Consider the following 24669-nt stretch of genomic DNA (forward strand, 5'->3'; position numbering starts at 1 on the left):
GAAAATCCTGGAACTCCCTTCCTAACAGCACTGTGGGAGAACCGTCACCACACGGACTGCAGCGGTTCAAGAAGGCGGCTCACCACCACCTTCTCAAGGGCAATTAGGGATGGGCAATAAATGCTGGTCTCGCCAGCAACGCCCATATCCCGTGAACGAATAGAAAAAAAACCTGTCCTAATATCTCCTCATGTGGCTTGGTGTCAAATGTCACCTGTGAAGGGCCTTGGGGCGTTTTGCTACCTTAAAGGTGCTTTTAAACGCAATTAAAATTGGGGTCTGCTTGTTAATTGCCTGATGCCCACCCTGGACAAGAAGATGGCTCTGCAACTCATTTTCTTGAAATAGAAATGCGTTTTCTTTACAGAAGGAGATGGACGAAGATGCTGGGTGGATGAGTGCAAACCATCAGGAAAAGAAGTCAAACTCTTGTTTTCAGTGGTGGCTCCAGGCTCTCGCCGTCTTTGGAGAGATCGCAGCTCCGAAACGGAATGTCTGGTTAGGTCTTTTTTTTAAAAAAAACTTAAGCAGGTCGGTTTGTTTTAATGAGATGGGAAGAGGAGGAGATTCCGGGCTCTGACGGCACCAGCTGGCACAGCGCCGCCTGCAGAAGAGTCCCGCTCAGTCACTCACTCACTCAGCTCGGCCGCTCCTCATCGCCTCGCTGCCGCTCCTCCATCCATCCATCCATCCGACGACCCGCGGGTCTCCATCCCGAGAGGCGCCTCTCTGAAAAGCACTCGGTGCCACTTGACAGAAAGGAGGGGGTGGGTGCGGGGAAGAGAGCCGGCGAATTTAAACCGAGGATCGAGAGCAGAGCGTTTAAAGAGGAGGCCCGGAAGATTGAATCCGCCCGCCCGCCCGCTTTCACTCCGCGGCTTCGATGGCTTCAGGCGACGCCGACCCCATGGAGGGGAGCAGCGGCTTCAGCAGCGACTCCGAGTCGGAGGCCGAGAGCCACGATGGGTCGGAGGAGCTGGAACAGGACGAGGACGAGGAGGCCTTTTCCGACCTGTCCGACGAAGACCAGATGCCAGACGTGGAAAACGCCGACGTGACTGGGCCCGACCCGGCGATCGATGCCGACTTACCGCCCGGTAACCGCCTCACCCTCACATCCCTCGGGCTCACAGTCCGTGAACAAGATTTAAAAGGCGGCCTTTCAAATTATGTTCAATTTGTGGGGACCGAGCGTGTCGTGATTGTAAAAAAAAAATAATATATTTTCAGAAATGGAGGGAAGGGTGTGTTGCATTTTTTTTTAAAATGGCTTTTCTTTTTTTCTGGGGCAGATCTGCAGAGACACGTGAAATTTCTCAATGCGATGTCCAACATTTTGCTGACCAAACTTTCCAAGGCGGTGTAAGTAACGTTTTCATTGACCCTTTTTTTTTAACATGTTGGAGCGTATTAATCGTGTTGTAAGATTTATTTGTTAAACACAAAGATTAGCGACGTCAAATAATTACGATTATTCCAATTAAACAAACCCTCAAAATGGTATCTCCTTTTTGAGAAAAAAACGCACATCCGGCGATGAAATCTTCAGTCGAGGTGAAGGTGCCCCTTGGGGGATTTTTTTTTTTTTGCAGTTAGAGGCTGCTGGCGGCCGCATGCTTGGCCACATTTCAAAATGGTTATAAAAGCAGAAAATGCTGGAGAAGCTGAGCAAGTGGAGAAAGGATCAGAATTAACGTTTCAGGTTTATGACCTTTTGTCAGAACGGGAAGATGTTAAAAGAGTTAAAGTTTTTGAGCAAGTTCAGAGCCAGGGAAAGGAGGGGGGGAAGAAAGAACAAAAGGGAAGGCCTGTGATATGGTGGAGGGCAGGAGTGATTAAATGACAAAAGGGATGATGGTGCAAGGTAAGGAAGGTGATAATAGGACAGGTTAAGAAATAAAAGATTGATCAGGAGTAGCTGTAAATGGCAGCAGCAGAACCATTACCAGCACTGGCTGATGGAAAAAAATGAGAGCAGTGGTTATGATCTGAAGTTATTGAAATCATTGTTGAGTCTGGAAGGTTGTAAAGTGCCTAAACGAAAGATGAGGTGCTGCTCCTCGAGCTTACGTTGAGTTTCATTGGAACAATGTGAGAAGCCGAGGTCAGAGTAGGAGTGGGAAGGGGAATTAAAATGGCAAGCAACCGGCAGGTCAGGGTCATGCTTGTGGACAGAGCGGAGGTGTTCACCAAAGTGACCACCCAGTGTGGTTTCCCAAATGTAGAGGAGACCGCATTGTGTGCAGCAGATACAGTATACTAAATTTGAAAGAAGTACAAGTAAATTGCTGTTTCACCTGGAAGGAGTGTTTGGGGCCCTGGACGGTGGGAAGGGAGGAGGTGAACGGGCAGGTGTTGCATCTCTTGCGCTCGCATGGGAAGGTCCGTGTGGAGGAGAGCGGGTGTTGGGGGTGATGGAAAAGTGGACTAAGGTGTCGCGGAGGGAGCAGTCCCTTCGGAATGCTGAAAGGGGAGGGGGAGATGTATTTGGAGGTGGCGGATGATATGTTGAATATGGAGGCTGGTGGAGTGGAAGGTGAGGAAAAGGAGGACCCTATCATGGTTCTGGGAGGGAAGGAGTGAGGGCAGAAGTGTGGGCATTAGGACGGACATGGCTGAGGGCCTTGTCAGTGAAGGGGAATCCTTGGTTGAGGAAAAAGGAAGACATAGCGGAAGCACTGATGCGGAAGGTGGTATCGTCAGATCAGATGAGATGGAGAAACTAGGAGATGAGCATAGAATCCTTTCAGGAAGTGGGTGGGAGGAGGTGTAATGAAGGTAGCTGTGGGAGTTGGTGGGCTTATAATAAATATTAGTTGACAGCCTATCCCCAGAAATGGAGATAGAGAAGTCGAGGAAGGGAAGAGTCGGAGGTGGACCATGTGAAGGCGAGGGAAGGGTGGAAATTGGAAGCAAAGTTGATGAAATTTTTCACTGAGGCGAGAGCAGGAAACTGCAGCCATATAGTCATTGATGTACCGGAAAAAGAGGTGAGAGGGGACCTGAGTAGGACTAGAACATGGAATGTTCCATGTATCTTACAAAAAGGCAGGCATAGCTGGGACCCATATGGGTTCCTATAATGACACCTTTTATTTGGAGGCAGTGAGTGGAGTTAAAGGAGAAGTTGTTCAACGTAAGTGCAAATTCTCAACTCCTGGTTCCTCAAAATCTGTTTGGAACACTTGACTTAGATATTTATATATATTTTACATTGTGAATGTGGAGGAGCTCATGATATCTTGGTAGAGTGCTACACCAGAACAATTTTAAAAGCAAAAGCGGCATCACATTTGGCAAGAGATAACTTTAGCCAAGAATATTTTTTTTAAATGGTTGTTTTCCCACAAGGTGGGGCTGCTAATCTCAGACACTCGTTCAGGAAAAGGCGCAAAGCAGACATCAAGCATTTCCCTAGAAACAGGAAAATTATACTAGAAATAAGTAAACCAAGAGTATTTGATGAACAGGAGTAAGGGCAACGGGTGTGGATGAAAATGTTTGAGATTTGTATATGATTACTCGAGTAGAGTTGACTATAGTGAGGTATTCTGTATATTTTAATGAGAATAAATGAACTCTAGAATCATAGCCCAGCCTTTAAATTATTTGTGGCATATTTAATGTTAATTTCCAACATTTTATTACAATTTTTTAGTACCTTTAATATAAATGCAGCACAAGATGAATTGAACAAACACTTAAGTCAACTAGGAGTCGGCCATTCAGGCACGTGAGACTGTTGCGCCATTCAGTTAGATCACGGCTGATCTGTATCAGCTCCATCTACCTTGGTTCCGTAACCCTTAATACCCTTGCCTTACAAAACTCTATCAATCTCAGTTTTGACACTTTCAATTGACCTAGCCTCAACAGCTTTTTGGGGGAGAGTTTTCCAGATTTCCACTACCCTTTTGTGTGAAGAAGTGCTTCCTGACATCACCCCTGAACGGCCTAGCTGTAATTTTAAGGTTATGTCCCGTTGTTCTGGACTCCCTACCAGAGGAAATAGTTTCTCTGTCTACCCTATCAAATCATCTTGAACACCTCAATTAGATCACCCCTTAATCTTCTATCCTCAAGGGAACACCAGCCTAGTCTATGCAACCTGACCTTATAATTTAACCCTTATAGCCCCAATATCACTCTGGTGAATCTGCGCTGCACCCCCTCCAAGGCCAGTATGTCCTCCCTGAGGTGCGGTGCCCAGAACTAAACGCAATACTCTAAATGGGGTCTAACCAGAGCTTTATCTAACTGTAACATAAATTCCACCCCTTTGTATTAAAGGCCAACATTCCATTATCCTTTAAAATTATTTTTTGTATCTGTCCACTAGCTTTTAGTGATTTCTGTACTTGGACCCCTAAATCTCTCTGCTCGTCCACAGTTCCTAACTTCTCACCATTTAGAAAATACTCTGATCTATCTTTCTTAGGTCCGAAGTGGATGACCTCATTTCCCCACATTGAACTCCATCTACCGCAGTTTTGCCCACTCATTTAATCCATCCATGTCCCGTTGCAACTTACTGCTCCTATCTACACCATCCACTGTGCCACCTAACTTGATGTTGTCAGCAAACTTGGATATACGGCTCTCTGCTCCTTCCTGCATCCAAGTCATTTATAAATACAGTGAAAAGCTCAGATCCCAGGGGCACACCACTGGTCACATCCTGTCAACTTGAGTACATACCAATTATATCCCTACCCTCTCTCTCCTACCTTCTAACCAATTCCCTACCCATGTCAATAGGTTACCTCCACTTCCATGCACTCTCTTATTTTTGATAACAGTCTCTTGTATGGAACCTTATCGAATGCCTTCTGGAAGTCAATATAAATAATATCTATAGGCACTTGCTTATCTATCACGTTAGTTACCTCCTCCGAAAATTCAACTAGATGTGACTTACCCTTTTACAAATCCATGCAGGCTCTCTTTGATCAGTTCATATTTGTCCAAGTGCTCAGTCACTCTCCTTAGAATTTACTAGAGTTAATTTGTTGTTCAGGTTATTATATGTTTGTAAAGCTGCTCGTTGACTTTTCTTACAGGTGTACCAGCTTGCTACATGATTCAGTGGAGTCTGAATTTTTTGTAATCGATGGGGATTCATTAATGATTGAGCATGTACAAAGTAGCACCTTTTGTGAGGGGCAGAATTTGCACTTTTTCTATTTGGTGGAACGATTTTTATTTGACATGACTCAAAAAGGAGCAAAATATGTGATCGTGTTCTTCAAGGTATGTCGCAATGATTCTTCATCTAATCAAAGGGGGAAAAATTCTTATTCTTTAGTTTTGTGAGATATTATGCAAAAATTGATATTTGTCAATATTTACTTAAAATTCATAAGCAATATTATTTTACCATCAATGGGAGGAATTTTACATTGCTTTGAAAGTGTTGTGATTAGATTAGAATATCATTGCTGTAAAAGCGCACCACAGAGGTGCAAAGAGCTATGTGAAGGTCAGTTAAATCCTTATGAAATCCTTCCAATTATAGAAAGAACTTGCATTTATAGAGCACCTTTCATAACCTCAAGACATCCCAAGGCACTTCACTGAAAGTACTTCTGAAATGCAATCAATGTTGTAATGAAGAGAAACGCAGCAGCTAATTTAAGCACAGCCAGGTCCCACAAACAACGATCTGTTTTAGTGCTGATAGCCAGGATACCAAGAGAACTCCCCTGCTCCTCTTCAAATAGTGCCATGGGACCTTTTACGTCCCCCTGAGAGATATAACATCTTATCCGAACGACAGCACCTCCAATAGTGCAGCAATTCTTCAATAATCACTGAAGTGTCAGCTGGGATTGTGTGCTCAAGTGTCTGGAAGTGCTACCACTGAGCCAAGGCTGACACTATTGCAAAGAAAGTCTTCAAGTTTACTCTTGTTAATTGATTCCATTGAATGGAACTAGGACCAATGGGTCTGCAGTTGTCTGTTTTTCCCCTATTTGAATATGGGCACCAGCCTACTAGAGTCCAGTGACTCTTTCATAATGATAGTCACTGCCTCACAAATTTCCCTAACTCCTTTTAATGCTCTGGGATAAATACCATCTATCTCAGGGGATTTACTTGTTTGGAGTCCTTTTAGCCTATGTAGGACTTCCATCTTATTTATATCGTAGTCCTTTATTTTACTTGGGTTAACTCCATTTTTCAGAAGAGCTTGTTGCTCACGCCTTCTCTAGCGAATTGTTGCGAGAAGTAATCCATCAGAATATTTGCTATTGTCTGCTCATTCTCAGTTTCAAGCCTGCTTACATCTTTTGTGGTTCTCACTGACCGCCTTAATATTGTACTGAAAGAATCTTTACAATTGTGTTTAGTCTCTGCTGCTATTTTTTTTCCAGACCCCCCCCCCCCCCCCTTGCCCAATTTGGTCACCCGTTTAACATGTTTCTACATGTTCTTGCATTCATCCTAGTGTTCCCCATCACCTTTCATGCTGTAGGATTTGTAGAGATCACTTTCCCTCTTCATTTCACTTTTTTATTTGTTTGTTAATCCATTTAAGGTCATGTTTGTTTAGTTTGAGTATGTTGTTTGGTTTTAGGAATGTATTGATCCTGCATACTCAGCATTATTCCTTTTAAAGATGTTTACTTTGTCCTCTACTGAAGTGTCATTGAGCATCCTATGTCAATCCATTTGTTTTTATTGTTCCCTAATTTCCTTGAATTTAGCCCTTTTTAATGTTCTATATCTGACTTCCAGATCACATTGCACTTGATCATTCTGTAGTTGCTGCTCCCTAGGACTGATGCGACTTCTACTTCCTTTAGGTTGTCGGTCACTAACAAATAGTTTATATTTGGTTGATTGAAGTCTCCCATTGAAATAACTTTTCTGCTTTTACATTCCCATCTTGTTTCTTCAGAGGGCAAATTCTCCTTCACTGATGAGAGGATTTGATTTATGGCCAAAGTTCTCTGCATGACAAGTGGCTGATCTCAGCAATACTAATGCAGGTGGCTTTGAGCAGAGGGGATGATGCTGTTTCAGAGGGAGGATGAACAAAAAGGGAAAGTCAATTCCAGGCCTAATGGCACAGGCCTGAGAGCAGACTGTCCATTCTCCTCAGGTGTGGGAGGTGGCTGATCAGCCATCTTACTCTGCCCTGATGGTTCAGGTGTACATTAAAGACTCCTGGCATCACTTAAAGAACAGGGTGTTCTCCCAGTGTTCTGAGCAACATTCCTCCATCAACAGCAACACATTGTACATGTTAAATATGATATTTTTTGTAATTTGTAATGATTTGTTGAGCATAAAATTATTTTTCTATCCTTCCCACCCCCCCCCCCCCCCCCCCAAATTTATGTTGGGTAAAAATATATTAAGGCCGAAATTCCTGAAAGCTTCTTCCGGTGCTCTAGTGCTCTGCTGAAACTCCGGCCGGGACTGTCCGCCACCCCCCTACCAGCTCCACGTCTCTGGAATTTCTAACTTACCTTCTAAGGGGTGGAACCTCCGCTTACTCCTTACAAGCCTCACGTTGTCAGGGTGGTGACTCGCTACTGCTGGAGTACCCACTACCCTGGGCCAGGCAGGATCTGTCATATCCATAAAGGCTGTTGTGCAGGATTTTCTGGCAACGTGGGGCAGGTGGCTGTTGGAGATGCACCTGCCTGCCTCGTGCAAATTAGGTGCCTTCCCACCGACATTGCAAACTTTGGGATCAGCGCTGGAGGGCACCGGCAAGGGCAATGCCGGCGTTGGCATTAGGATCGTGGTGTTAGGAATTTCGGCCCCTATAAGTGTACTTATTTGAAGAGCACACTGACAAATGATCTGAAAATGGTCACTCGTGCTATCACTGCATTTGTACAAACGTTTTAGGCCAGATTTATGTCTCAGTTCCTATTGATGCAAATGATGTTCCAGTGTTAAAACACCCAATTTGAATTTGGTCAAGTCATAGGAACATAGGAATATAGAAACAGGAGTAGGTGATTCAGCCCCTCGTGCCTGCTCCGCCATTTGATAAGATCATGGCTGATCTGTGATCTAGCTCCATATCCCTTAATACTTTTGGTTGCCAAAAAGCTATCTATCTCACATTTAAATTTAGCAATTGAGCTAGTATCAATTGCCGTTTGCAGAAGAGAGTTCCAAACTTCTACCACCCTTTGTGTAGAAATATTTTCTAATCTTGCTCCTGAAAGGTCTGGCTGTAATTTTTATACTGTGCCCCCTGCTCCTAGAATCCCCAACCAGCGGAAATAGTTTATCTCTATCCACCCTATCTGTTCCGCTTAATATCTTATAAACTTCGATCAGATCACCCCTTAACCATCGAAACTCCAGAGAATACAACCCCAATTTGTGTAATCTCTCCTCGTACCTTAACCCTTGAAGTCCAGGTATCATTCTAGTAAACCTACGCTGCACTCCCTCCAAGGCCAACATGTGAGACTACCCTGAGGAATTATACTTGTAACCTGTGCAAAGCAAACTATGAAAAGTTGGATTGCCTGGGAACTTTTTAAAAAAAAAAGTTTTAAATCTTTTTAACATTAGCAAAAGATTTGGCAATTTATCAGTTCACTGGTAAAATTTAACCAGCAATTGGAGCTCTACATATATTTGTTTTCCCTGGCCAGAGAGTCGAGTAAGATAGGAGAGTGTCATTTGGGTCTAAGAAAGAACCTACATGTGTATATAGCGCCTTTCACAACCTCAGGACATCCCAAAGTGCTTTACAGCCAATGAAGTACTTTTGAAGTGTAACCACTGTTACAATGAGGAACCGCGGCAACTAATTTGTGCACAACAAGGTCCCACAAACAGCAATGAGATAATTATCAGAATCTGTTTGTGATGTTGCCTGAGGGATGAATATTGGCCAAGAAACCAAGGAGAACTCCCCTGACCTTCAAATATTACCATGGGATTTTTTTACATTTGCCTGAGAGGGCAGACTCTAACATCTCATCTGACACTGCAGTACTGCACTGAAGTGTCAGCCTAGATTATGTGCTCAAGTCTGAGTGGGACACAACTTTCTGACTCAAAGGTGAGTGTGTTACTACTGAACCAAGGCTAACACTGAGGCTGGCATCTATTTAAAGTAGTACTGGAAATATAACGCCCACATTCTATTTGTTTTCTATATTTACAGATATCACAGTGAGGGGTGTAATGTTATACCAATCTTGTGTGAAAACAACAGAAACATAGCATCCAGCTGTGCTGATTGAAAGTTATTTATCTAGTGCTTTTCAGGTGATTCAAGCCAAACATCACAACATGTAGGCGTAACAAAAGTTTGGCCACTTGTACCTTGAGTGGTTAGGATCTGGAATGCACTGCCTGAAGGGGTGGTGGAAGCAGGTTCAGTCATGGCCTTCAAAAGGGAACTGGATAAGTACTTGAAAGGAAAAAAATTGCAGTGCTACGCGGAAAGGGTGGGGGAATGGGACTAGCTGGATTGCTCTTGCATAGAGGTGGTGCGGACTTGAAGGGCCGAATGCCGTCCTTCCGTGCTATAACCTTTCAATGATTCTATTACTACAGCAGAAGACAAATTGGCAGAAAAATCAGTACACTACTAAAAACAGAATAGCTGGTCATTTATCTCATTGCTGTTTGTGGGATCTTGCTGTGTCAAAATAACTGCCAAGTTTGCCTACATTACAACAGTAGTTACTGGTTACACTTCAGAATTATTTAATTAGCTGTGAAGTGCTTGGATGCCCTGTGGACATGAAAGGCGCTAAAATAAACTTATCTGTTGACACCACTGTGCCAGCCAGTGGGGCGGGATTTATGGCAGGCAGGACTTGCAGCCAAATGGTGTATTTTACAGCAAAGCAAACAAAGTTTATTTCCAGAGACTGTTTGAAAAGAGTATGAACTACAGCAGACAAAACTTGTGCACAAAATCAATCCCAGTCACTTACAGCAGTGTGGTCTCATGGCGTGATTGATGGAGGAATTACCTAATCATCTCCATTCTGGCAGGGAATAGAGGTGTCTCTATATGCAGCCAACATTTTCCAAGTTTAAAAACCATTGTTCCAGGCCTATGAAATTTTTCGTGTTATACATAAGCATGGATTTAGATTGCTTATCTTTTGTTGACACCAGTTTTTCCACAGATCACAAGCTTTTCAGGAAGAACAAACATGTAGTGAAAGAAACCAAGAATTTAGGGCTGCATTCATGGGCCAGGAACAGTAGTTTTTAAACTTGGAAAATGTCAATGTTAATTTTTGCAAAGTCCAAGATTTATATCCTAATTTTTGCAAAGATGTTCCTTTATAAACCCAGCCTTTTTTTTCCTGTTTGTAGGATGCTGAGTGCATGTGGGCTAGGAGCTCCTACCTTTCATTGCGAACTGCATTAATTCTTCATCTTAAGAACAACACAGAGATTCCAGTGTACTCCGAATTCTCCAATTGCTTTTCTTCAAAATGGCAAGACTTTGTGCAGGAAAATTACCCATATTTCATAATGATCAGTGACGAAGCATTCCAGTTAGCTGGCAATAAGGGCATGGCCAGTTACATGTTGAAGATCTTCATTTTTCACACACTAGGAAGTGAAATAAATGTTGTGATGACCTCTGGCATGAATTCCGATGTTCGCAGGGTTTATGGATACTACGTTAACAGTAAAATTGTTGCTACGAAATGCAAAAAGGTGCAAAAATTCTCTTCATAACTCTTACCGTATCTCATCGGCAGTGCAGACTTGTCTTTTTATTCAGTCTTCTACAGTTTTTTTGGTTTATTTCATTTTCCCCTTTCTCCTCATGCCACACATTTTTTCAAGCCTATGCCAGTTCAGCTCAGTTGCCATCCATTAGGTGATCCGGGGGTGACTGGACTTGTCATTTCCCCTTTTTCCTCCATGGGGAAACATGGGGCATGATTTTATCGAGAAGAGGGGATTTCACGATGGGAAACCCGGAAGTACGGGTTTCCCGGACGTTCTTGCGATTTTGATGTAAGGACAATTTTTGGTATGTTTCCTGCCCGGCAGGCCAGCCTGATTGACAAGCTGGTCTCAGCCGGACGGGAGAGCAGCCAGCGAGAGGATGTGAAAAGGAAAGTGTTAGATTGGGGGGGTGGGGGGAGGGGTCGGTCGGTCGGGTCAAGTCATCAGGAGGGTCGGAGATGGGGGTGTCAATCGATCGCATTTGTAGGGTGGCGGCAGGTAGGCTTGTTGGGCCTGGTAAAAGCATTCCTGCTCCTCCGGGCCCACTAGCTGAGCTATAAAGGCACCTGCAGTTTTGGGCCTTCTTGCCTCCTCTCACGTGGCGTGAAGTAGAAGGCCCAGGAATCCTGGTCCCCAGGGGTTAAAAACAAACAAAAAAAATCTGTAAAACTGGAGGCCCACAGCCTCCTTCAAAGCTTTTACTGACCAACCTGCCTCCTCGTCCTGCCTCTACTAAAACTGGAAGTGGGCAGATTTTAGATTTTAAAACTTTTTACTGCACTCCCGCCTGCCAACCCATTCATTTTTCCCATTTAAAATCATGCCCACGGTCTCTTAATTTGGAACCCAATTTCCTGCTCCCCTCAAATCTACAGATGTTTAAAGGTGACTGCCTGAAAAAAGTGCCATTTATAGCTCAGCTCAGTCCCAAAGTTTAAAGTTGTTGAATTTAGTCTTAAAAGGCAGAACATTGTAGATACTGTGCAAGGCTGGATTATTTACAGGACTGCATGTTTTGTGCATGACTCTTGTCAGCTCTTGTACACGAATGTTGCAAATTAGATTTGTTGTGCCCACCAGAGTGAAAGAGCTGATATTTGAGAGGCGGGTAAGTTGTTTTGGTGGCAAGAGTTTATTAATTTGTTCGGCACCTCTATTGGAGATAATTCCCTTGGAAATGGTGCACGTATCTTTTACTGTGTTCATGATTTTTGAATGATGCTTGCTGTGTGTGTAAATGCCATTTGTAAAGACAGAAGTTTTGAAGGAAACTTCCAAGTAATCTAGGAACATAGGAACAGGAGTAAACCATTCAGCCCCACGTGCCTGCTCCGCCATTTGATAAGATCATGGCTGATCTGTGATCTAGCTCCATATACCTGCCTTTGGCCCATATCCCTTAATACCTTTGGTTGCCAAAAAGCTATCTATCTCAGATTTAAATTTAGCAATTGAGCTAGTATTAATTGCCATTTGCGGAAGAGTGTTCCAAACTTCTACCACCCTTTGTGTGTAGAAATGTTTTCTAATCTCACTCCTGAAAGGTCTGGCTCTAACTTTTAGACTATCCCCTACTCCAAGAATCCCCAACCAGTGGAAATAGTTTCTCTCTATCCACCCTATCTTCCCCTTAATATCTTATAAACTTCGATCAGATCACCCCTTAACCTTCGAAACTCTAGAGAATACAATCCCAATTTGTGTAATCTCTCCTCGTAACTTAACCCTTGAAGTCCAGGTATCATTCCAGTAAACCTACGCTGCACTCCCTCCAAGGCCAATATGTCCTTCCGAAGGTGCGGTGCCCAGAACTGCTCACAGTACTCCAGGTGTGGTCTAACCAGGGTTTTGTATAGCTGCAGCATAACTTCTGCCCCCTTGTACTCCAGTCCTCTAGGTATAAAGGCCAGCATTCCATTTGCCGCCTTGATTATTTTCTGCACCTGTTCATGACACTTCAATGATCTATGTACCTGAATCCCTAAGTCCCTTTGGACATCCACTGTTTTTAACTTTTTACCATTTAGAAAGTACCCTGTTCTATCCTTTTTTGATCCAAAGTGGATGACCTCACATTTGTCTACATTGAAATCTACATTTTGAGGAATCCCAACTTTTTAAAAGTAATCAGTTAACAGAATTAAATTAATTTAAGTACTACTTGGTAAGTTTCTACAGGCAGTTTGCAAATATAAGAATATAATAAATGTTAAGATAAGGCCTTTTGGCCCATCAAAGCTCAGTACCTAAACTCTTCCATTATTGCATCCAAGCTCACCTTAAATGTCTCTAAAGCTTATCCTCTTTATTACCTCACCTGGCAGTTTATTCCAATAACTTACCAACCTCTGAGTAAAATCAGCTACATCATTAAATAAATTTAAAACAGAAATAGACAGTTTCCTAGAAGTAAAGGGAATTAGGGGTTACCGGGAGCGGGCAGGAAATTGGACATGAATTTAGATTTGAGGTTAGGATCAGATCAGCCATGATCTTATTGAATGGCGGAGCAGGCTCGAGGGGCCGTTTGGCCTACTCTTGCTCCTATTTCTTATGTTCTTCTTATGTTCTTAAAGAAATTCTTCACTATCTGTTTTAAAACTATTTCTCACCAAGTTATATTTACCACTTTTTGCTCTGATACCATGATTGAATTAAAAGTAATACATAGCTCACTCTCTTTACAGTTGAGATCAGTTTACAAAATAATGGTACTGACATTTTTACATGGCCAGTTTATCCATGTCACGTTAGCAGTGACAGATGAATCACTTCGGATTGCTATGAAGTTTCAGTTTAGATAATTACTCCAGTGATTTCTGTGGGCCTTCTCCTGATCGTCTGCCCTAACTTTGGTAGAAAAACCCCGGCCGTTTATGCTGTTTCTGCCGAAGTTATGGTGGATGATTAGGAATCATGACAGAAATACTGTCCCACTTACTTTTTAAAGATGTTACTACTGTTATTTATGATGTCACATTTCATCAATTTAAAATGATTTTAAGTGAAAGTAAGATTGCTTTATCGTTTTTCATCTTTAGATCCAGAAAGATATGGAATCTGCTCAGCGGGCTATTGTGTCATTTTTGTCTCAATATCACACCGATGAGCTGTTTCTTGGGGATGACCAAAGCAGCAAGAGTGTCTCAAAAGAGGTAGTGACTGCTTTTTAAAGTTTTGCTAATTGTTTGATCGAAACTATTATACAGTAAATGAATAATTACAGGAACCTAAAGTGAAATTTTGAAAGTGAAATCCATGTCTTGGATCTGAAATGTAAAATAGATGGTTTCCTAGCAGCATGTTTAATTCGTAAACATCTAAATTTCTGACTAAAATATTCTACATTCAGGTGCAGCAGGACCTTGCTCAACTACAGTGTTTGTGGCCGGATGGGTCAAATATAAGAAGGTCTGTCTGTGTTGTTTCTTGTTCAGTGGCTCTCAAATGCTACATGCGCATGTTGAAAAATGAAGAAAACCATAAAGGAATTGGAACTACAAGCAGTGAGGTAAGTTACCCCTTTACACTATTGGAGTTTACAGTATAAGCCTCTGTTTTCTTCAGTCATTGCAACAGATCTCAATTAGCTTGTCCGTGCATTACCTTAGGTCTCCAGTAGTGACTGGATTTCTTTTGTAGCATGTGAACATAAGAACATAAGAAATTGGAGCAGGAGTAGGCCAATCGGCCCCTCGAGCCTGCTCCACCATTCAATAAGATCATGGCTGATCTGATCCCAACCACAAATCTAAAGAGCACAAGAAGTAGGAGCAGGACCCGGCCACACAGCCCCTGGGCCCTCTCCGCCACCCACAGGGCATTGACCGATCCGAACTCAGCTTCATGTCCAATTTCCTGCCCGCTCCCCATAACCCCTAATTCCCTTTACTTCTAGAAAACTGTCTATTTCTGTTTTAAATTTATCTAATGATGTAGCTTCCACAGCTTCCTGGGGCAGCAAATTCCACAGACCTACCACCCTCTGAGTGAAGAAGTTTCTCCTCATCTCAGTTTTGAAAGAGCAGCCCCTTATTCTAAGATTATGCCCCCTAGTTCTAGTTTCACCCATCTTTGGGAACATCCTTACTGCATCCACCTGATCAAACCCCTTCACAATCTTATATGTTTCAATGAGATCGCCTCTCATTCTTCTGAACTCCAATGAGTAGAGTCCCAATCGACTCAACCTCTCCTCATATGTCCGCCCCCTCATCCCCGGGATTAACCGAGTGAACCTTCTTTGTACTGCCTCGAGAGCAAGTATGTCTTTTCTTAAGTATGGAGACCAAAACTGTATGCAGTATTCCAGGTGCGGTCTCACCAATGCCCTATATAACTGCAGCAATACCTCCCTGTTTTTATATTCTATCCCCCTAGCAATAAAAGCCAACATTCCGTTGGCTTTCTTGATCACCTGCTGCACCTGCATACCAACTTTTTGATTTTCTTGCACTAGTACCCCCAGATCCCTTTGTACTGCAGTACTTTCCAGTCTCTCGCCATTAAGAAAATAACTTGCTCTCTGATTTTTCCTGCCAAAGTGCATAACCTCACATTTTCCAATATTATATTGCATCTGCCAAATCTCCGCCCACTCACCCAGCTTGTCTATATCCCCCTGCAGGTTTTTTATGTCCTCCTCACTCTCTACTTTCCCTCCCATCTTTGTATCATCTGCAAATTTTGATATGTTGCACTCGGTCCCCTCCTCCAAATCGTTAATATAGATTGTAAAGAGTTGGGGACCCAGCACCGACCCCTGTGGAACACCACTGGTTACTGGTTGCCAGTCCGAAAATGAACCATTTATCCCAACTCTCTGCTTCCTGTTCGATAACCAATCCTCCACCCATGCCAGAATGTTGCCCCCAATCCCGTGATTTTTTATCTTAAGTAATAATCTTTTATGTGGCACCTTGTCGAATGCCTTTTGGAAGTCTAAATACACTATGTCCACTGGTTCCCCTTTATCCACCCTGTACGTTATGTCCTCAAAGAACTCAAGCAAATTTGTCAGACATGACTTCCCCTTCATAAAGCCATGCTGACTTTGTCCTATTAAATTATGCTTATCTAAATGTTCCGTTACTGTCTCCTTAATAATAGACTCCAAAATTTTACCCACCACAGATGTTAAGCTAACTGGCCTATAATTTCCAGCCTTCTGCCTACTACCCTTTTTAAATAACGGTGTTACATTAGCAGTTTTCCAATCTGCCGGGACCTCTCCTGAGTCCAGGGAATTTTGGAAAACTATCACCAAAGCATCCACAATCCCTACTGCCACTTCCCTCAAGACCCTAGGATGGAAGCCATCAGGTCCAGGGGATTTATCCGCTTTGAGTCCCATTAATTTACTGAGTACCATCTCCTGAGTGATTTTAATCGTATTTAGCTCCTCCCCCCGTAGAGTCCCCTGTTTGTCCAGTGTTGGGATATTCTTAGTGTCCTCTACCGTAAAGACTGAAACAAAATATTTGTTCAGCATTTTTGCCATCTCCATGTTTCCCACCATTAATTTCCTGGTCTCATCCTCTAAGGGACCTACGTTTGCCTTAGCCACCCTTTTTCTTTTTATATAACTATAGAAACTCTTGCTATCTGTTTTTATATTTTTTGCTAATTTCTTTTCATAATCTAACTTCCCTTTCTTAATCAATCCTTTAGTTACTTTTTGCTGTCTTTTGAAGAATTCCCAATCTTCTATCCTCCCACTAAGTTTGGCTACCTTATGTCCTTGTTTTTAGTCGGATACTATCCTTGATTTCTTTACTTAGCCACGGATGGCTGTCATTTCTTTTACACCCTTTTTTCCTCAGTGGAATATATTTATTTTGAAAGTTGTAAAATAACTCCCTAAATGAACACCAATGCTCATGTACCGTCTTACCCTTTAATCTATTTTCCCAGTCCACTTTAATCAATTCCGCTCTCATACCATCATAGTCTCCTTTATTCAAGCTCAGTACGCTTGTTTGAGAATCAACCTTCTCACCCTCTAATTGGATATGGAATTCAACCATGTTGTGGTCGCTCGTTCCAAGGGGATCCTTAACTAGGACATTATTAATTAATCCTGACTCATTACACAGGACCAGGCCCAAGGTTGCCTGCCCCCTAGTAGGATCAGTTACATACTGCTCAAGAAATCCATCCCTGATGCACTCAATGAACTCGTCCTCAAGGCTGCTCTGCCCAATTTGATTTGTCCAGTTAATATGATAATTAAAATCCCCCATAATTATAGCTGTTCCCTTATTACATGCCCCGACTATTTCCTGATTAATACTTCTTCCAGCAGAGTTGCAACTATTAGGAGGCCTATATACTACGCCCACTAATGTTTTTTTCCCCTTATTATTCCTTATCTCCACCCAAACTGTTTCATTATCTTGATGCTTTGTCCCAATATCATTTATCTGTATTACAGTGATTCCTTCCTTTATTAACATAGCCACCCCACCTCCCCTTCCTTCCTGCCTGTCCTTCCTGATTGTTAAATACCCTGGCATATTTAATTCCCAGTCGTTGTCACCCTGCAGCCATGTTTCTGTAATGGCCACAAGATCATACCCATACGTAGTTATTTGTGCCGTTAACTCGTCCATTTTATTACGAATGCTACGTGCATTCAGATAAAGAACTTTCAAATCTGTTTTGTGACGCTTAGTTCCTGCTTTTTCCTTTTTTAACACTTTACCTATTACTCCATACCTTCTGTCCCTTCCTGTTACGCTTTCCTCTCTCTCCCTGCTCAGGTTCCCAACCCCCTGCCACTTTAGTTTAAACCCTCCCCAACAGCACTAGCAAACACTCCTCCTAGGACAGCGGTCCTGGCCCTGCCCAGGTGCAGACCGTCCGGTTTGTACTGGTCCCACCTCCCCCAGAACCGTTTCCAGTGTCCCAGGAATTTGAATCCCTCCCCCTTGCACCATTCCTCTAGCCACGTATTCATTTGAAATATCCTTCTATTTCTACTCTGACTAGCACGTGGCACTGGCAGCAATCCTGAGATTACTACCTTTGAGGTCCTATTTTTTAATTTACCTCCTAACTCCCTATATTCTGCTTTTAGGACCTCATCCCCTTTTTTACCTATATCGTTGGTGCCTATGTGCACCACGACAGCTGGCTGTTCGCCCTCCCCCTCCAAAATGTTCTGTAGCCGCTCCGAGACGTCCTTGATCCTTGCACCAGGGAGGCAACACACCATCCTGGAGTCTCGGTTGCGGCCGCAGAAACGCCTGTCTATTCCCCTTACAATTGAGTCCCCTATCACTATAGCTCTTTCACTCTTTTTCCTCCCAGCCTGTGCAGCAGAGCTACCCGTGGTGCCAGGAAGTTGGCTGCTGCTGCCTTCCCCTGATAAGTCATCCCCCACAACAGCATCCAAAGTGACATATCTTTTTGAGAGGGGGATGGTCACAGGGGACCCCTGCACTACCTGCCTGCACCTCTTACTCTTCCTGGTGGTCACCCATTCACTTCCTGCCTGTATACCCTTTACCTGCGGTGTGACCAACTCGCTAAACGTGCTATCCACGAGTTTCTCTGCATCGCGGATGCTCTACAGTGAGTCCACCCGCAGCTCCAGCTCCGAGATACGATCGGTCGGTAGCTGCAGGTGGACACACTTCCCGCACACATGGTCGGCAGGGACACTGGTAGTGTCCATGACTTCCCACATCTTGCAGGAGGAGCACATCACGGGTGCGAGGTCTGCTGCCATGACTTGCCTTAGCTGAGTTACCCCTTTTAAATTACGTTGAAATTAGAAAATGTTAACTATACTAGGGACCTAGGTTCACTAAAAAAAAAACACGACCTGCTATAAAACCTGCAGACCTTCCCTTTCTTATTACTTTACTTACAGTAAAATGGTAGAAATACTCACCTGAACCTACTCACCAATCAGCTGCCTCCCCTGTGCCGCGTCACTTTCTGACTGGTGACGTCACCCCGAACTGCCGCTGGTCTCAGAGTCTCTCTCTGAGTAAGCTCTGGTCTCGCTCTCTCCCGCCGCTCACCGACTGGACTCTCGCTCTCTCCGCGCTGTTTTTATCCCCGCTCTGGTCTCGCTCTCTCCCGCCGCTCACCGACTGAACTCTCGCTCTCTCCGCGCTGTTTTTATCCCCGCTCTGGTCTCGCTCTTTGCCGCCGCTCACCGACTGAACTCTCGCTCTCTCCGCGCTGTTTTATCCCCGCTCTGGTCTCGCTCTCTCCCGCCGCTCACCGACTTGGATCTCCAAAGAATGAAAACATGATTGAACAGATAAAGGATTTAACAAAATAGTTTGTTCAATAAATCGAAGAATGAAGTGTTATACTCAATACCTGAAAGAAATGAGCTTGTTGAGGAAGATTGATGTTGCCCTCCCACTTCTGCATAAATGATACAAAAACTCTCTCCAGTACAAGTATTCAGGCCCTTGACTTAGGCATCACATCTGATCTTTGCTAAGATGTGGAGATGCCGGTGATGGACTGGGGTTGACAAATGTAAGGAATCTTACAACACCAGGTTATAGTACAACTGTTTTATTTGCAAATCACAAGCTTTCACAAGTTTTATTTGAAAAACACAAGATCTTTGCTAAGGCAGTAATTGGTGCATATGGCTGGAGAAGTTGGTAGAAGAATGGGAATCCTCAAGAAATCTCACTTCTGCCATCAATTTCAGTTCTTTCAAAAGTTTATACTTGTCCAGTGTTGAGAGAAATTCTTCCTATTCTGCCTATTTATATACTTTCACATTTTATATATAAAAAAAAACAACTACTGCTCCTCTGCTTTTGCAGCTAGATTATGCTGGGAAGTTATGCTATCCCAACCTGTTCTGAAGTATCCATTATAGGGAACTGATCACCTGATATCACATCAGCATTAGCTAGTGTCCTTTACTCTTCAGCTGTCATGGAGTTTTCTCAGCATTATACTCAAGACTGTTAGCATTTTTGGAGATTGTTGCAGCTTGGATCATCCTATCTGCTCAGATGTCAGTATTCCTGTTCAAACGAGGCCAGGAGTCGAAGATCAGCCATGATCTGATTGAATGGCGGAGCAGGTTCGAGGGGCTGTATGGCCTACTCCTGCTCCTATTTCTTAGGTCTCGTGGAGAAATTATATACGAGTTGTCATCTAAGTCACTTGATTAGATTGTCACCTTTTACTGTTTTCCAGGCAATGCATTAATCTACATTTGTTCAGCCATCTATAATTTATACAAGACCTGGGATTAGTTTTTCCTTTTCTACTCAGTTTCTCATTCTGCATCAGTTATTAGTCCAAATCCAGGCATATATTTAATAAGTCAGCATTCATCTAAATTTCTTGTCACTGTGACCTACTACCACTATTAATATAGATTATTTTTTAAAGCAGCTGTTTTGGGAAGAAAGAGATACAGTATGGATGATTAACACTATTCCTGGGTCTGTGTCCAGGTTCACTGGATTGCCCAAGCTCAGTGAATATTAGAAAATCGTCACAAGCCTGTAAAAGAACCAACGCAATCTTTCCTTCTGCATTGTGTCCAAATGTTTCCGGACTAAACTCCGTTAACTCCAGCTATCGTGATTGTCTATTTTAGCAAATATCTAACTAATCAAACCACCTTATTCTTGCCAATTTTCTCCTTTCCTGAAGCTGTTGACTCAGTTGTGACCCCAGTCACCCTATTGTAACTTGCCCTGTTGGCCATTATTCATGTGTAAGCTTTGACAGTGAGTGTTGGGAGGTTATTCAACCACAGGGAGATGACAACCAAGCCCAATTCTGTCCTGACCTGATGTCCTCACACATGCATTTACAACAGGAATGCTGGATAGCCATCAGGAGCAGGAACGCTGGTTGATTTCTTTCCCCTTTGTAACCCAGAAATGCTGAGGCTAATTGTAGTGCCTCCTACTGTCTCCTCAGCTGAGTACAGTTCTATTATGACACCTAAATAAAATAAGATTTACACGAACAGAAGTTGCTGTTGCTTTCATAGAAATACTTCAAAATTATTATTGCTTGTATTACAGTTTTCAAATACCTGTATAAATGTGATATTTACATTCCCTTTGCATACTGACTGATTCACATCATTGTCCATATCATGTCATCTGTCTTAATGAGCAAGAAAAAGCAATAAACACAGTGCAGCATATAAATTCAAACTGCAAACGTCAACGTGTGCATTGGCCAATGAATTTGTCCCTGGACATCTTGTTTGTGTTCTCAGCCTTATGTCTCCAAAGAAACAATTTAAAAGATACCATGGCATGTTTACATGCTACAATCAGTGGCAGTACAAGGAAAGTAAATTAGGTGCTATTGGTTCAAAGGGTCTGTGAACCACCGAAAGAGGTAGTTTATGTATGGGCCAATGGGAGCGGTTGACTTGTACTTTCTGGCTGCCCGTGGATTGAATGGCTCAGGCTATGTGTGTAGACCAGCCAAGAGGTTTTACTCAGCCAGTGGGGAAGGTATGACAACTGAGTGTTCAAAAATTACAACTGAAAAAAGCTTCCATTTGCAAGCTTGTTTTTCTCTTGTTTTCGCTGGTGTGGAAAGTGTCCTGCAATATAATCAGATATTTAAGATATTTTCCACAAGATCAGGACTCTGAGGCACTAGGAATGACTTCCTGAAGTAGTTTTGGAATATAAACCATAGTGTCATCAAGTATTAATCCTGGTTCTTTTAACATGCCTAAAACAGAGAAGCTGCTACTTATAACTCATTGCACCCTCGTTTTGCTTTTTAACTTATTATCTAATCTTACAAATTAGATACATCTTGTAAATATTCATGCCAGCTAAATCTCATCACACTAAACTATAACATGTCCTAACTGGAAAATAGGGCTTTTCCCCAAATATTATGTAGAGCATCAAAACTAGCTCTCTCCTTCCCAATACTTGGATCAATCTTCTTCACAAGTTCCTATCTTAATCACTGTTCAACCCAAGTTTGTAAAAGCCATCAATAACCTTGGACCTTTCTGACCTGTGAATGTAATCTTAGGAGGTTCTTAAACGTGATTGGTTTTATGAATGAACTTGGCATTTTTACTGCTTGTTCTTATAGCCTCATTCTTACTTCACCTATACTATTGCTGTTTCGTGTAGCAGTTTAGTAACTTTCTCTGTTAGCAAGATATTCTCCACTGAATGATGACCAGTGCTTATTCAGTACTGTTCATCTTTCCATGGCAATGCCATGTATTCTATCTAGTGAATGTTCCAGTACATTAATGCACTGAAACATCATTGGGCTGCATCTATCACAACTCAAAATTTATCCTTTTAATTCTAACACAGCAATCCGATTTCTAATTATGCATGTATATTTTTGAGGTTTTTGGTGTTATTTTCCCCTCTCTCTAACTTCAGTTGAGAGAATGTGTATTGAACAAATGGTAGACTAACTATCAGGCCAATGTTGGAATCTGAAATTTTGTATATTTTTCAGTTGTCTGTGAAGCAGAATATTGGGTGATGAGACTCCCTGGCTTTATGATTCTCATAGGTTCTGATCAAGTGTTACTTAAGTAATTATGGATAAACGTTCCAGGACTTTGCCATTATCTGGACCAGTGCTGTCCAATAGAAATTGCTGACTAGCCACAAGTGTGGCTATGGTAATACTGTTTTAGCCATATGTGCTAATTTTGGTAGAAAACACCTGACATACACTAACACAATACAGTTAAATGTACTTCACGCATATAAAAAACATTTACCAGCATTCAGCAACCAAGGAAATAAAGCGCTCAACGATTGGAAAAACACTCGCACACTCTGCGTTTCATCTTAACATTTTAGCAGTAGACTCACGAGTTAAAGTACACATGCATACTCCATGTGAATGAGTATTGAGATCACATGCCCAATGGTGGTATCTGGTAAATAAAAAAAAATCAGAAATGCAATAAGCCACAACTGAAATCCCATAGCCACATATGACTAATGTTTTGGACAACACTGATCTAGACTAAGGTGATTCCTCATTTCCACAAATTAGTTTTGTTGGCATTCTAGTGTGTGCTGTGATGAATGTTTTCAATCTGAAGTTAGATTTTTTTTTTCTTCCACAAGAAGTGACAAATACTGTATCATTACTTGATCAAATCAGATCTATTGCATAAAAACACCGCTGAAAGATTGTCAATGCCTTGGTTTTGATGTAAATGTCTTTATCTGTAGGCTGAGATTCTTTTGATGGTACTTTCATCTACTTCTCCATTCAGCATGTTTTTTTTTCTATGAATGTGTCCCTTGTTGAATGATGTTATCCATGTCCAAAACTATGTACACATGGTCTTATTGCTTTATCACCATGATGGTTGCTGCTCAGCACTAACATTTTTGCAGCTGATTTTTTATATATATCTTATATACTTATAAAGTGTGCTATAATTAACCTTCAAACTCATACTACGCATATAACTGCTTAATGTATGCTGATTATTTTACATTTGTGTTTTGAATGTCACAGGCAAAGGATGAAATTTTAACATTTCAAGAGGCAGCAGACATATGCCGAATGTATTGTGCACACGTGGCCTTATTGCTTCATTTACCATTGACTAAACGAGCACAGAAGAAAGTCAATTTAGAATGGGTGAAACCAGCTTCAGATTTTCTACAGTTGGTAAGCACAAAGACATATTTTAATAGATTTCAAAATTAGAAAATTACAGTAATAGTGGCCTAGTACTTCATTGGCTATGAAGCGCATTGGGTCGTCCAGAGGTTGTGAAAGGCTCCATTCAAATGTAAGTTCTTTCTATTGTCAGTAGAAAAATCTCCACGGGAAAAATGATCCAACAGTGGCTAACTAGAGAAGTTAAGGATAGTATTAGAATAAAAAAAGATGCTTACAATGTTGCCAAAAAGGGTAGTAAGCCTGAAGAGTGGGAGGGTTTTAGAAATCAGCAAAGGATGATCAAGAAGTTGATAATGGGAGAAAATTGAATGAGAGTAAACGAGCCAGAAACAAAAAAAAATTGTAAGAGCTTCTACAAGGTATGTAAAAAGGAAGAGATTAGCGAGGCAGAGACAGGAAAAATTATAATGGGGAATAGGGAAATGGCAGAGATGTTAAACAAATATATTGTGCCTGTCTTCACAGAAGACACAAACATACTGGAAAATAGTGGGGAACCATGGGTCTAATGAGAGTGAGGAAATTAAAGTAATTAAGATCAGTAAAGAAAAAGTACTAGAGAAATTAACAGGACTAAAAGCCAACAATTCCCCTGGACCTGATGGCCTCCATCCTAAGGTTTTAAAAGAGGTGGCTGCAGAGATAGTGGATGCATTGGTTTTGATCTTCCAGAATTCCCTAGATTCTAGAATGGTCCCCATGGATTGGAAAGTAGCAAATGTAACCCTGCTATTCAAGAAAGGAGGGAGAGAAAATAGGGAACCACAGGCCAGTTACCTGATATCAGTAGTAGGGAAAATGCTGGAATCAGTTATTAAGGATGTTGTAACAGGGCACTTAAATCGTATGATTAGGCAGAGTCAACACAGTTTTATGAAAGGAAAATTGTGTTTGACAAATCTATTATAATTTTTTGAGGGTGTAACTAGCAGGGTAGATAAAGGGGAACCAGTGGATGCAGTATATTTGGATTTTCAAAAGGCATTTAATAAGGTGCCACACAAGAGGTGGTTACACAGGACTAGGGCTCATGGGATTGGGGGTAATTTATTAGCATGGATTGAGGATTGGTTAACGGACAGAAAACAGTGATTTTTAGGTTTGCAGGTTGTAATTAGTGGAGTGCCGCAAGGGTCAGTGTTTGGGCTTCAGCTGTTCACAATATACGTCAATGACTTAGATGAGGGGACTGAGTGTAATGTATCCAAGTTTGCTGATACAAAGCTAGGTGGGAAAGCAAGCTGTGAGGAGGATGCACAGAGGCTGCAAAGGGATATGGACAGGTTTAGTGTGTGGGTGCGAAGGTGGCAGATGGAGTATAACGTG

The 24669-nt window shown here is 42.2% G+C and overlaps 1 protein-coding gene across 1 annotated transcript in view; it reads left to right on the plus strand.

Annotated features, from left to right (window-relative positions):
* The first annotated feature begins 619 nt into the window (after nt 1-619).
* Nucleotides 620-24669, plus strand: part of LOC137326215 (probable ATP-dependent RNA helicase DDX60) — a 95562-nt gene continuing 71512 nt past the window's right edge. Inside the window, exons 1-7 of the mRNA XM_067991100.1 lie at nt 620-1097; nt 1293-1362; nt 5061-5250; nt 10318-10668; nt 13728-13841; nt 14039-14197; nt 23173-23328. Coding sequence (XP_067847201.1) covers nt 884-1097; nt 1293-1362; nt 5061-5250; nt 10318-10668; nt 13728-13841; nt 14039-14197; nt 23173-23328 — 1254 coding nt within the window. The 5' untranslated portion in view covers nt 620-883. The remainder of the gene's footprint in view (nt 1098-1292; nt 1363-5060; nt 5251-10317; nt 10669-13727; nt 13842-14038; nt 14198-23172; nt 23329-24669) is intronic.

This window comes from Heptranchias perlo, chromosome 1, assembly GCF_035084215.1.
Source record: "Heptranchias perlo isolate sHepPer1 chromosome 1, sHepPer1.hap1, whole genome shotgun sequence".
NCBI classification, from domain to species: domain Eukaryota; kingdom Metazoa; phylum Chordata; class Chondrichthyes; order Hexanchiformes; family Hexanchidae; genus Heptranchias; species Heptranchias perlo.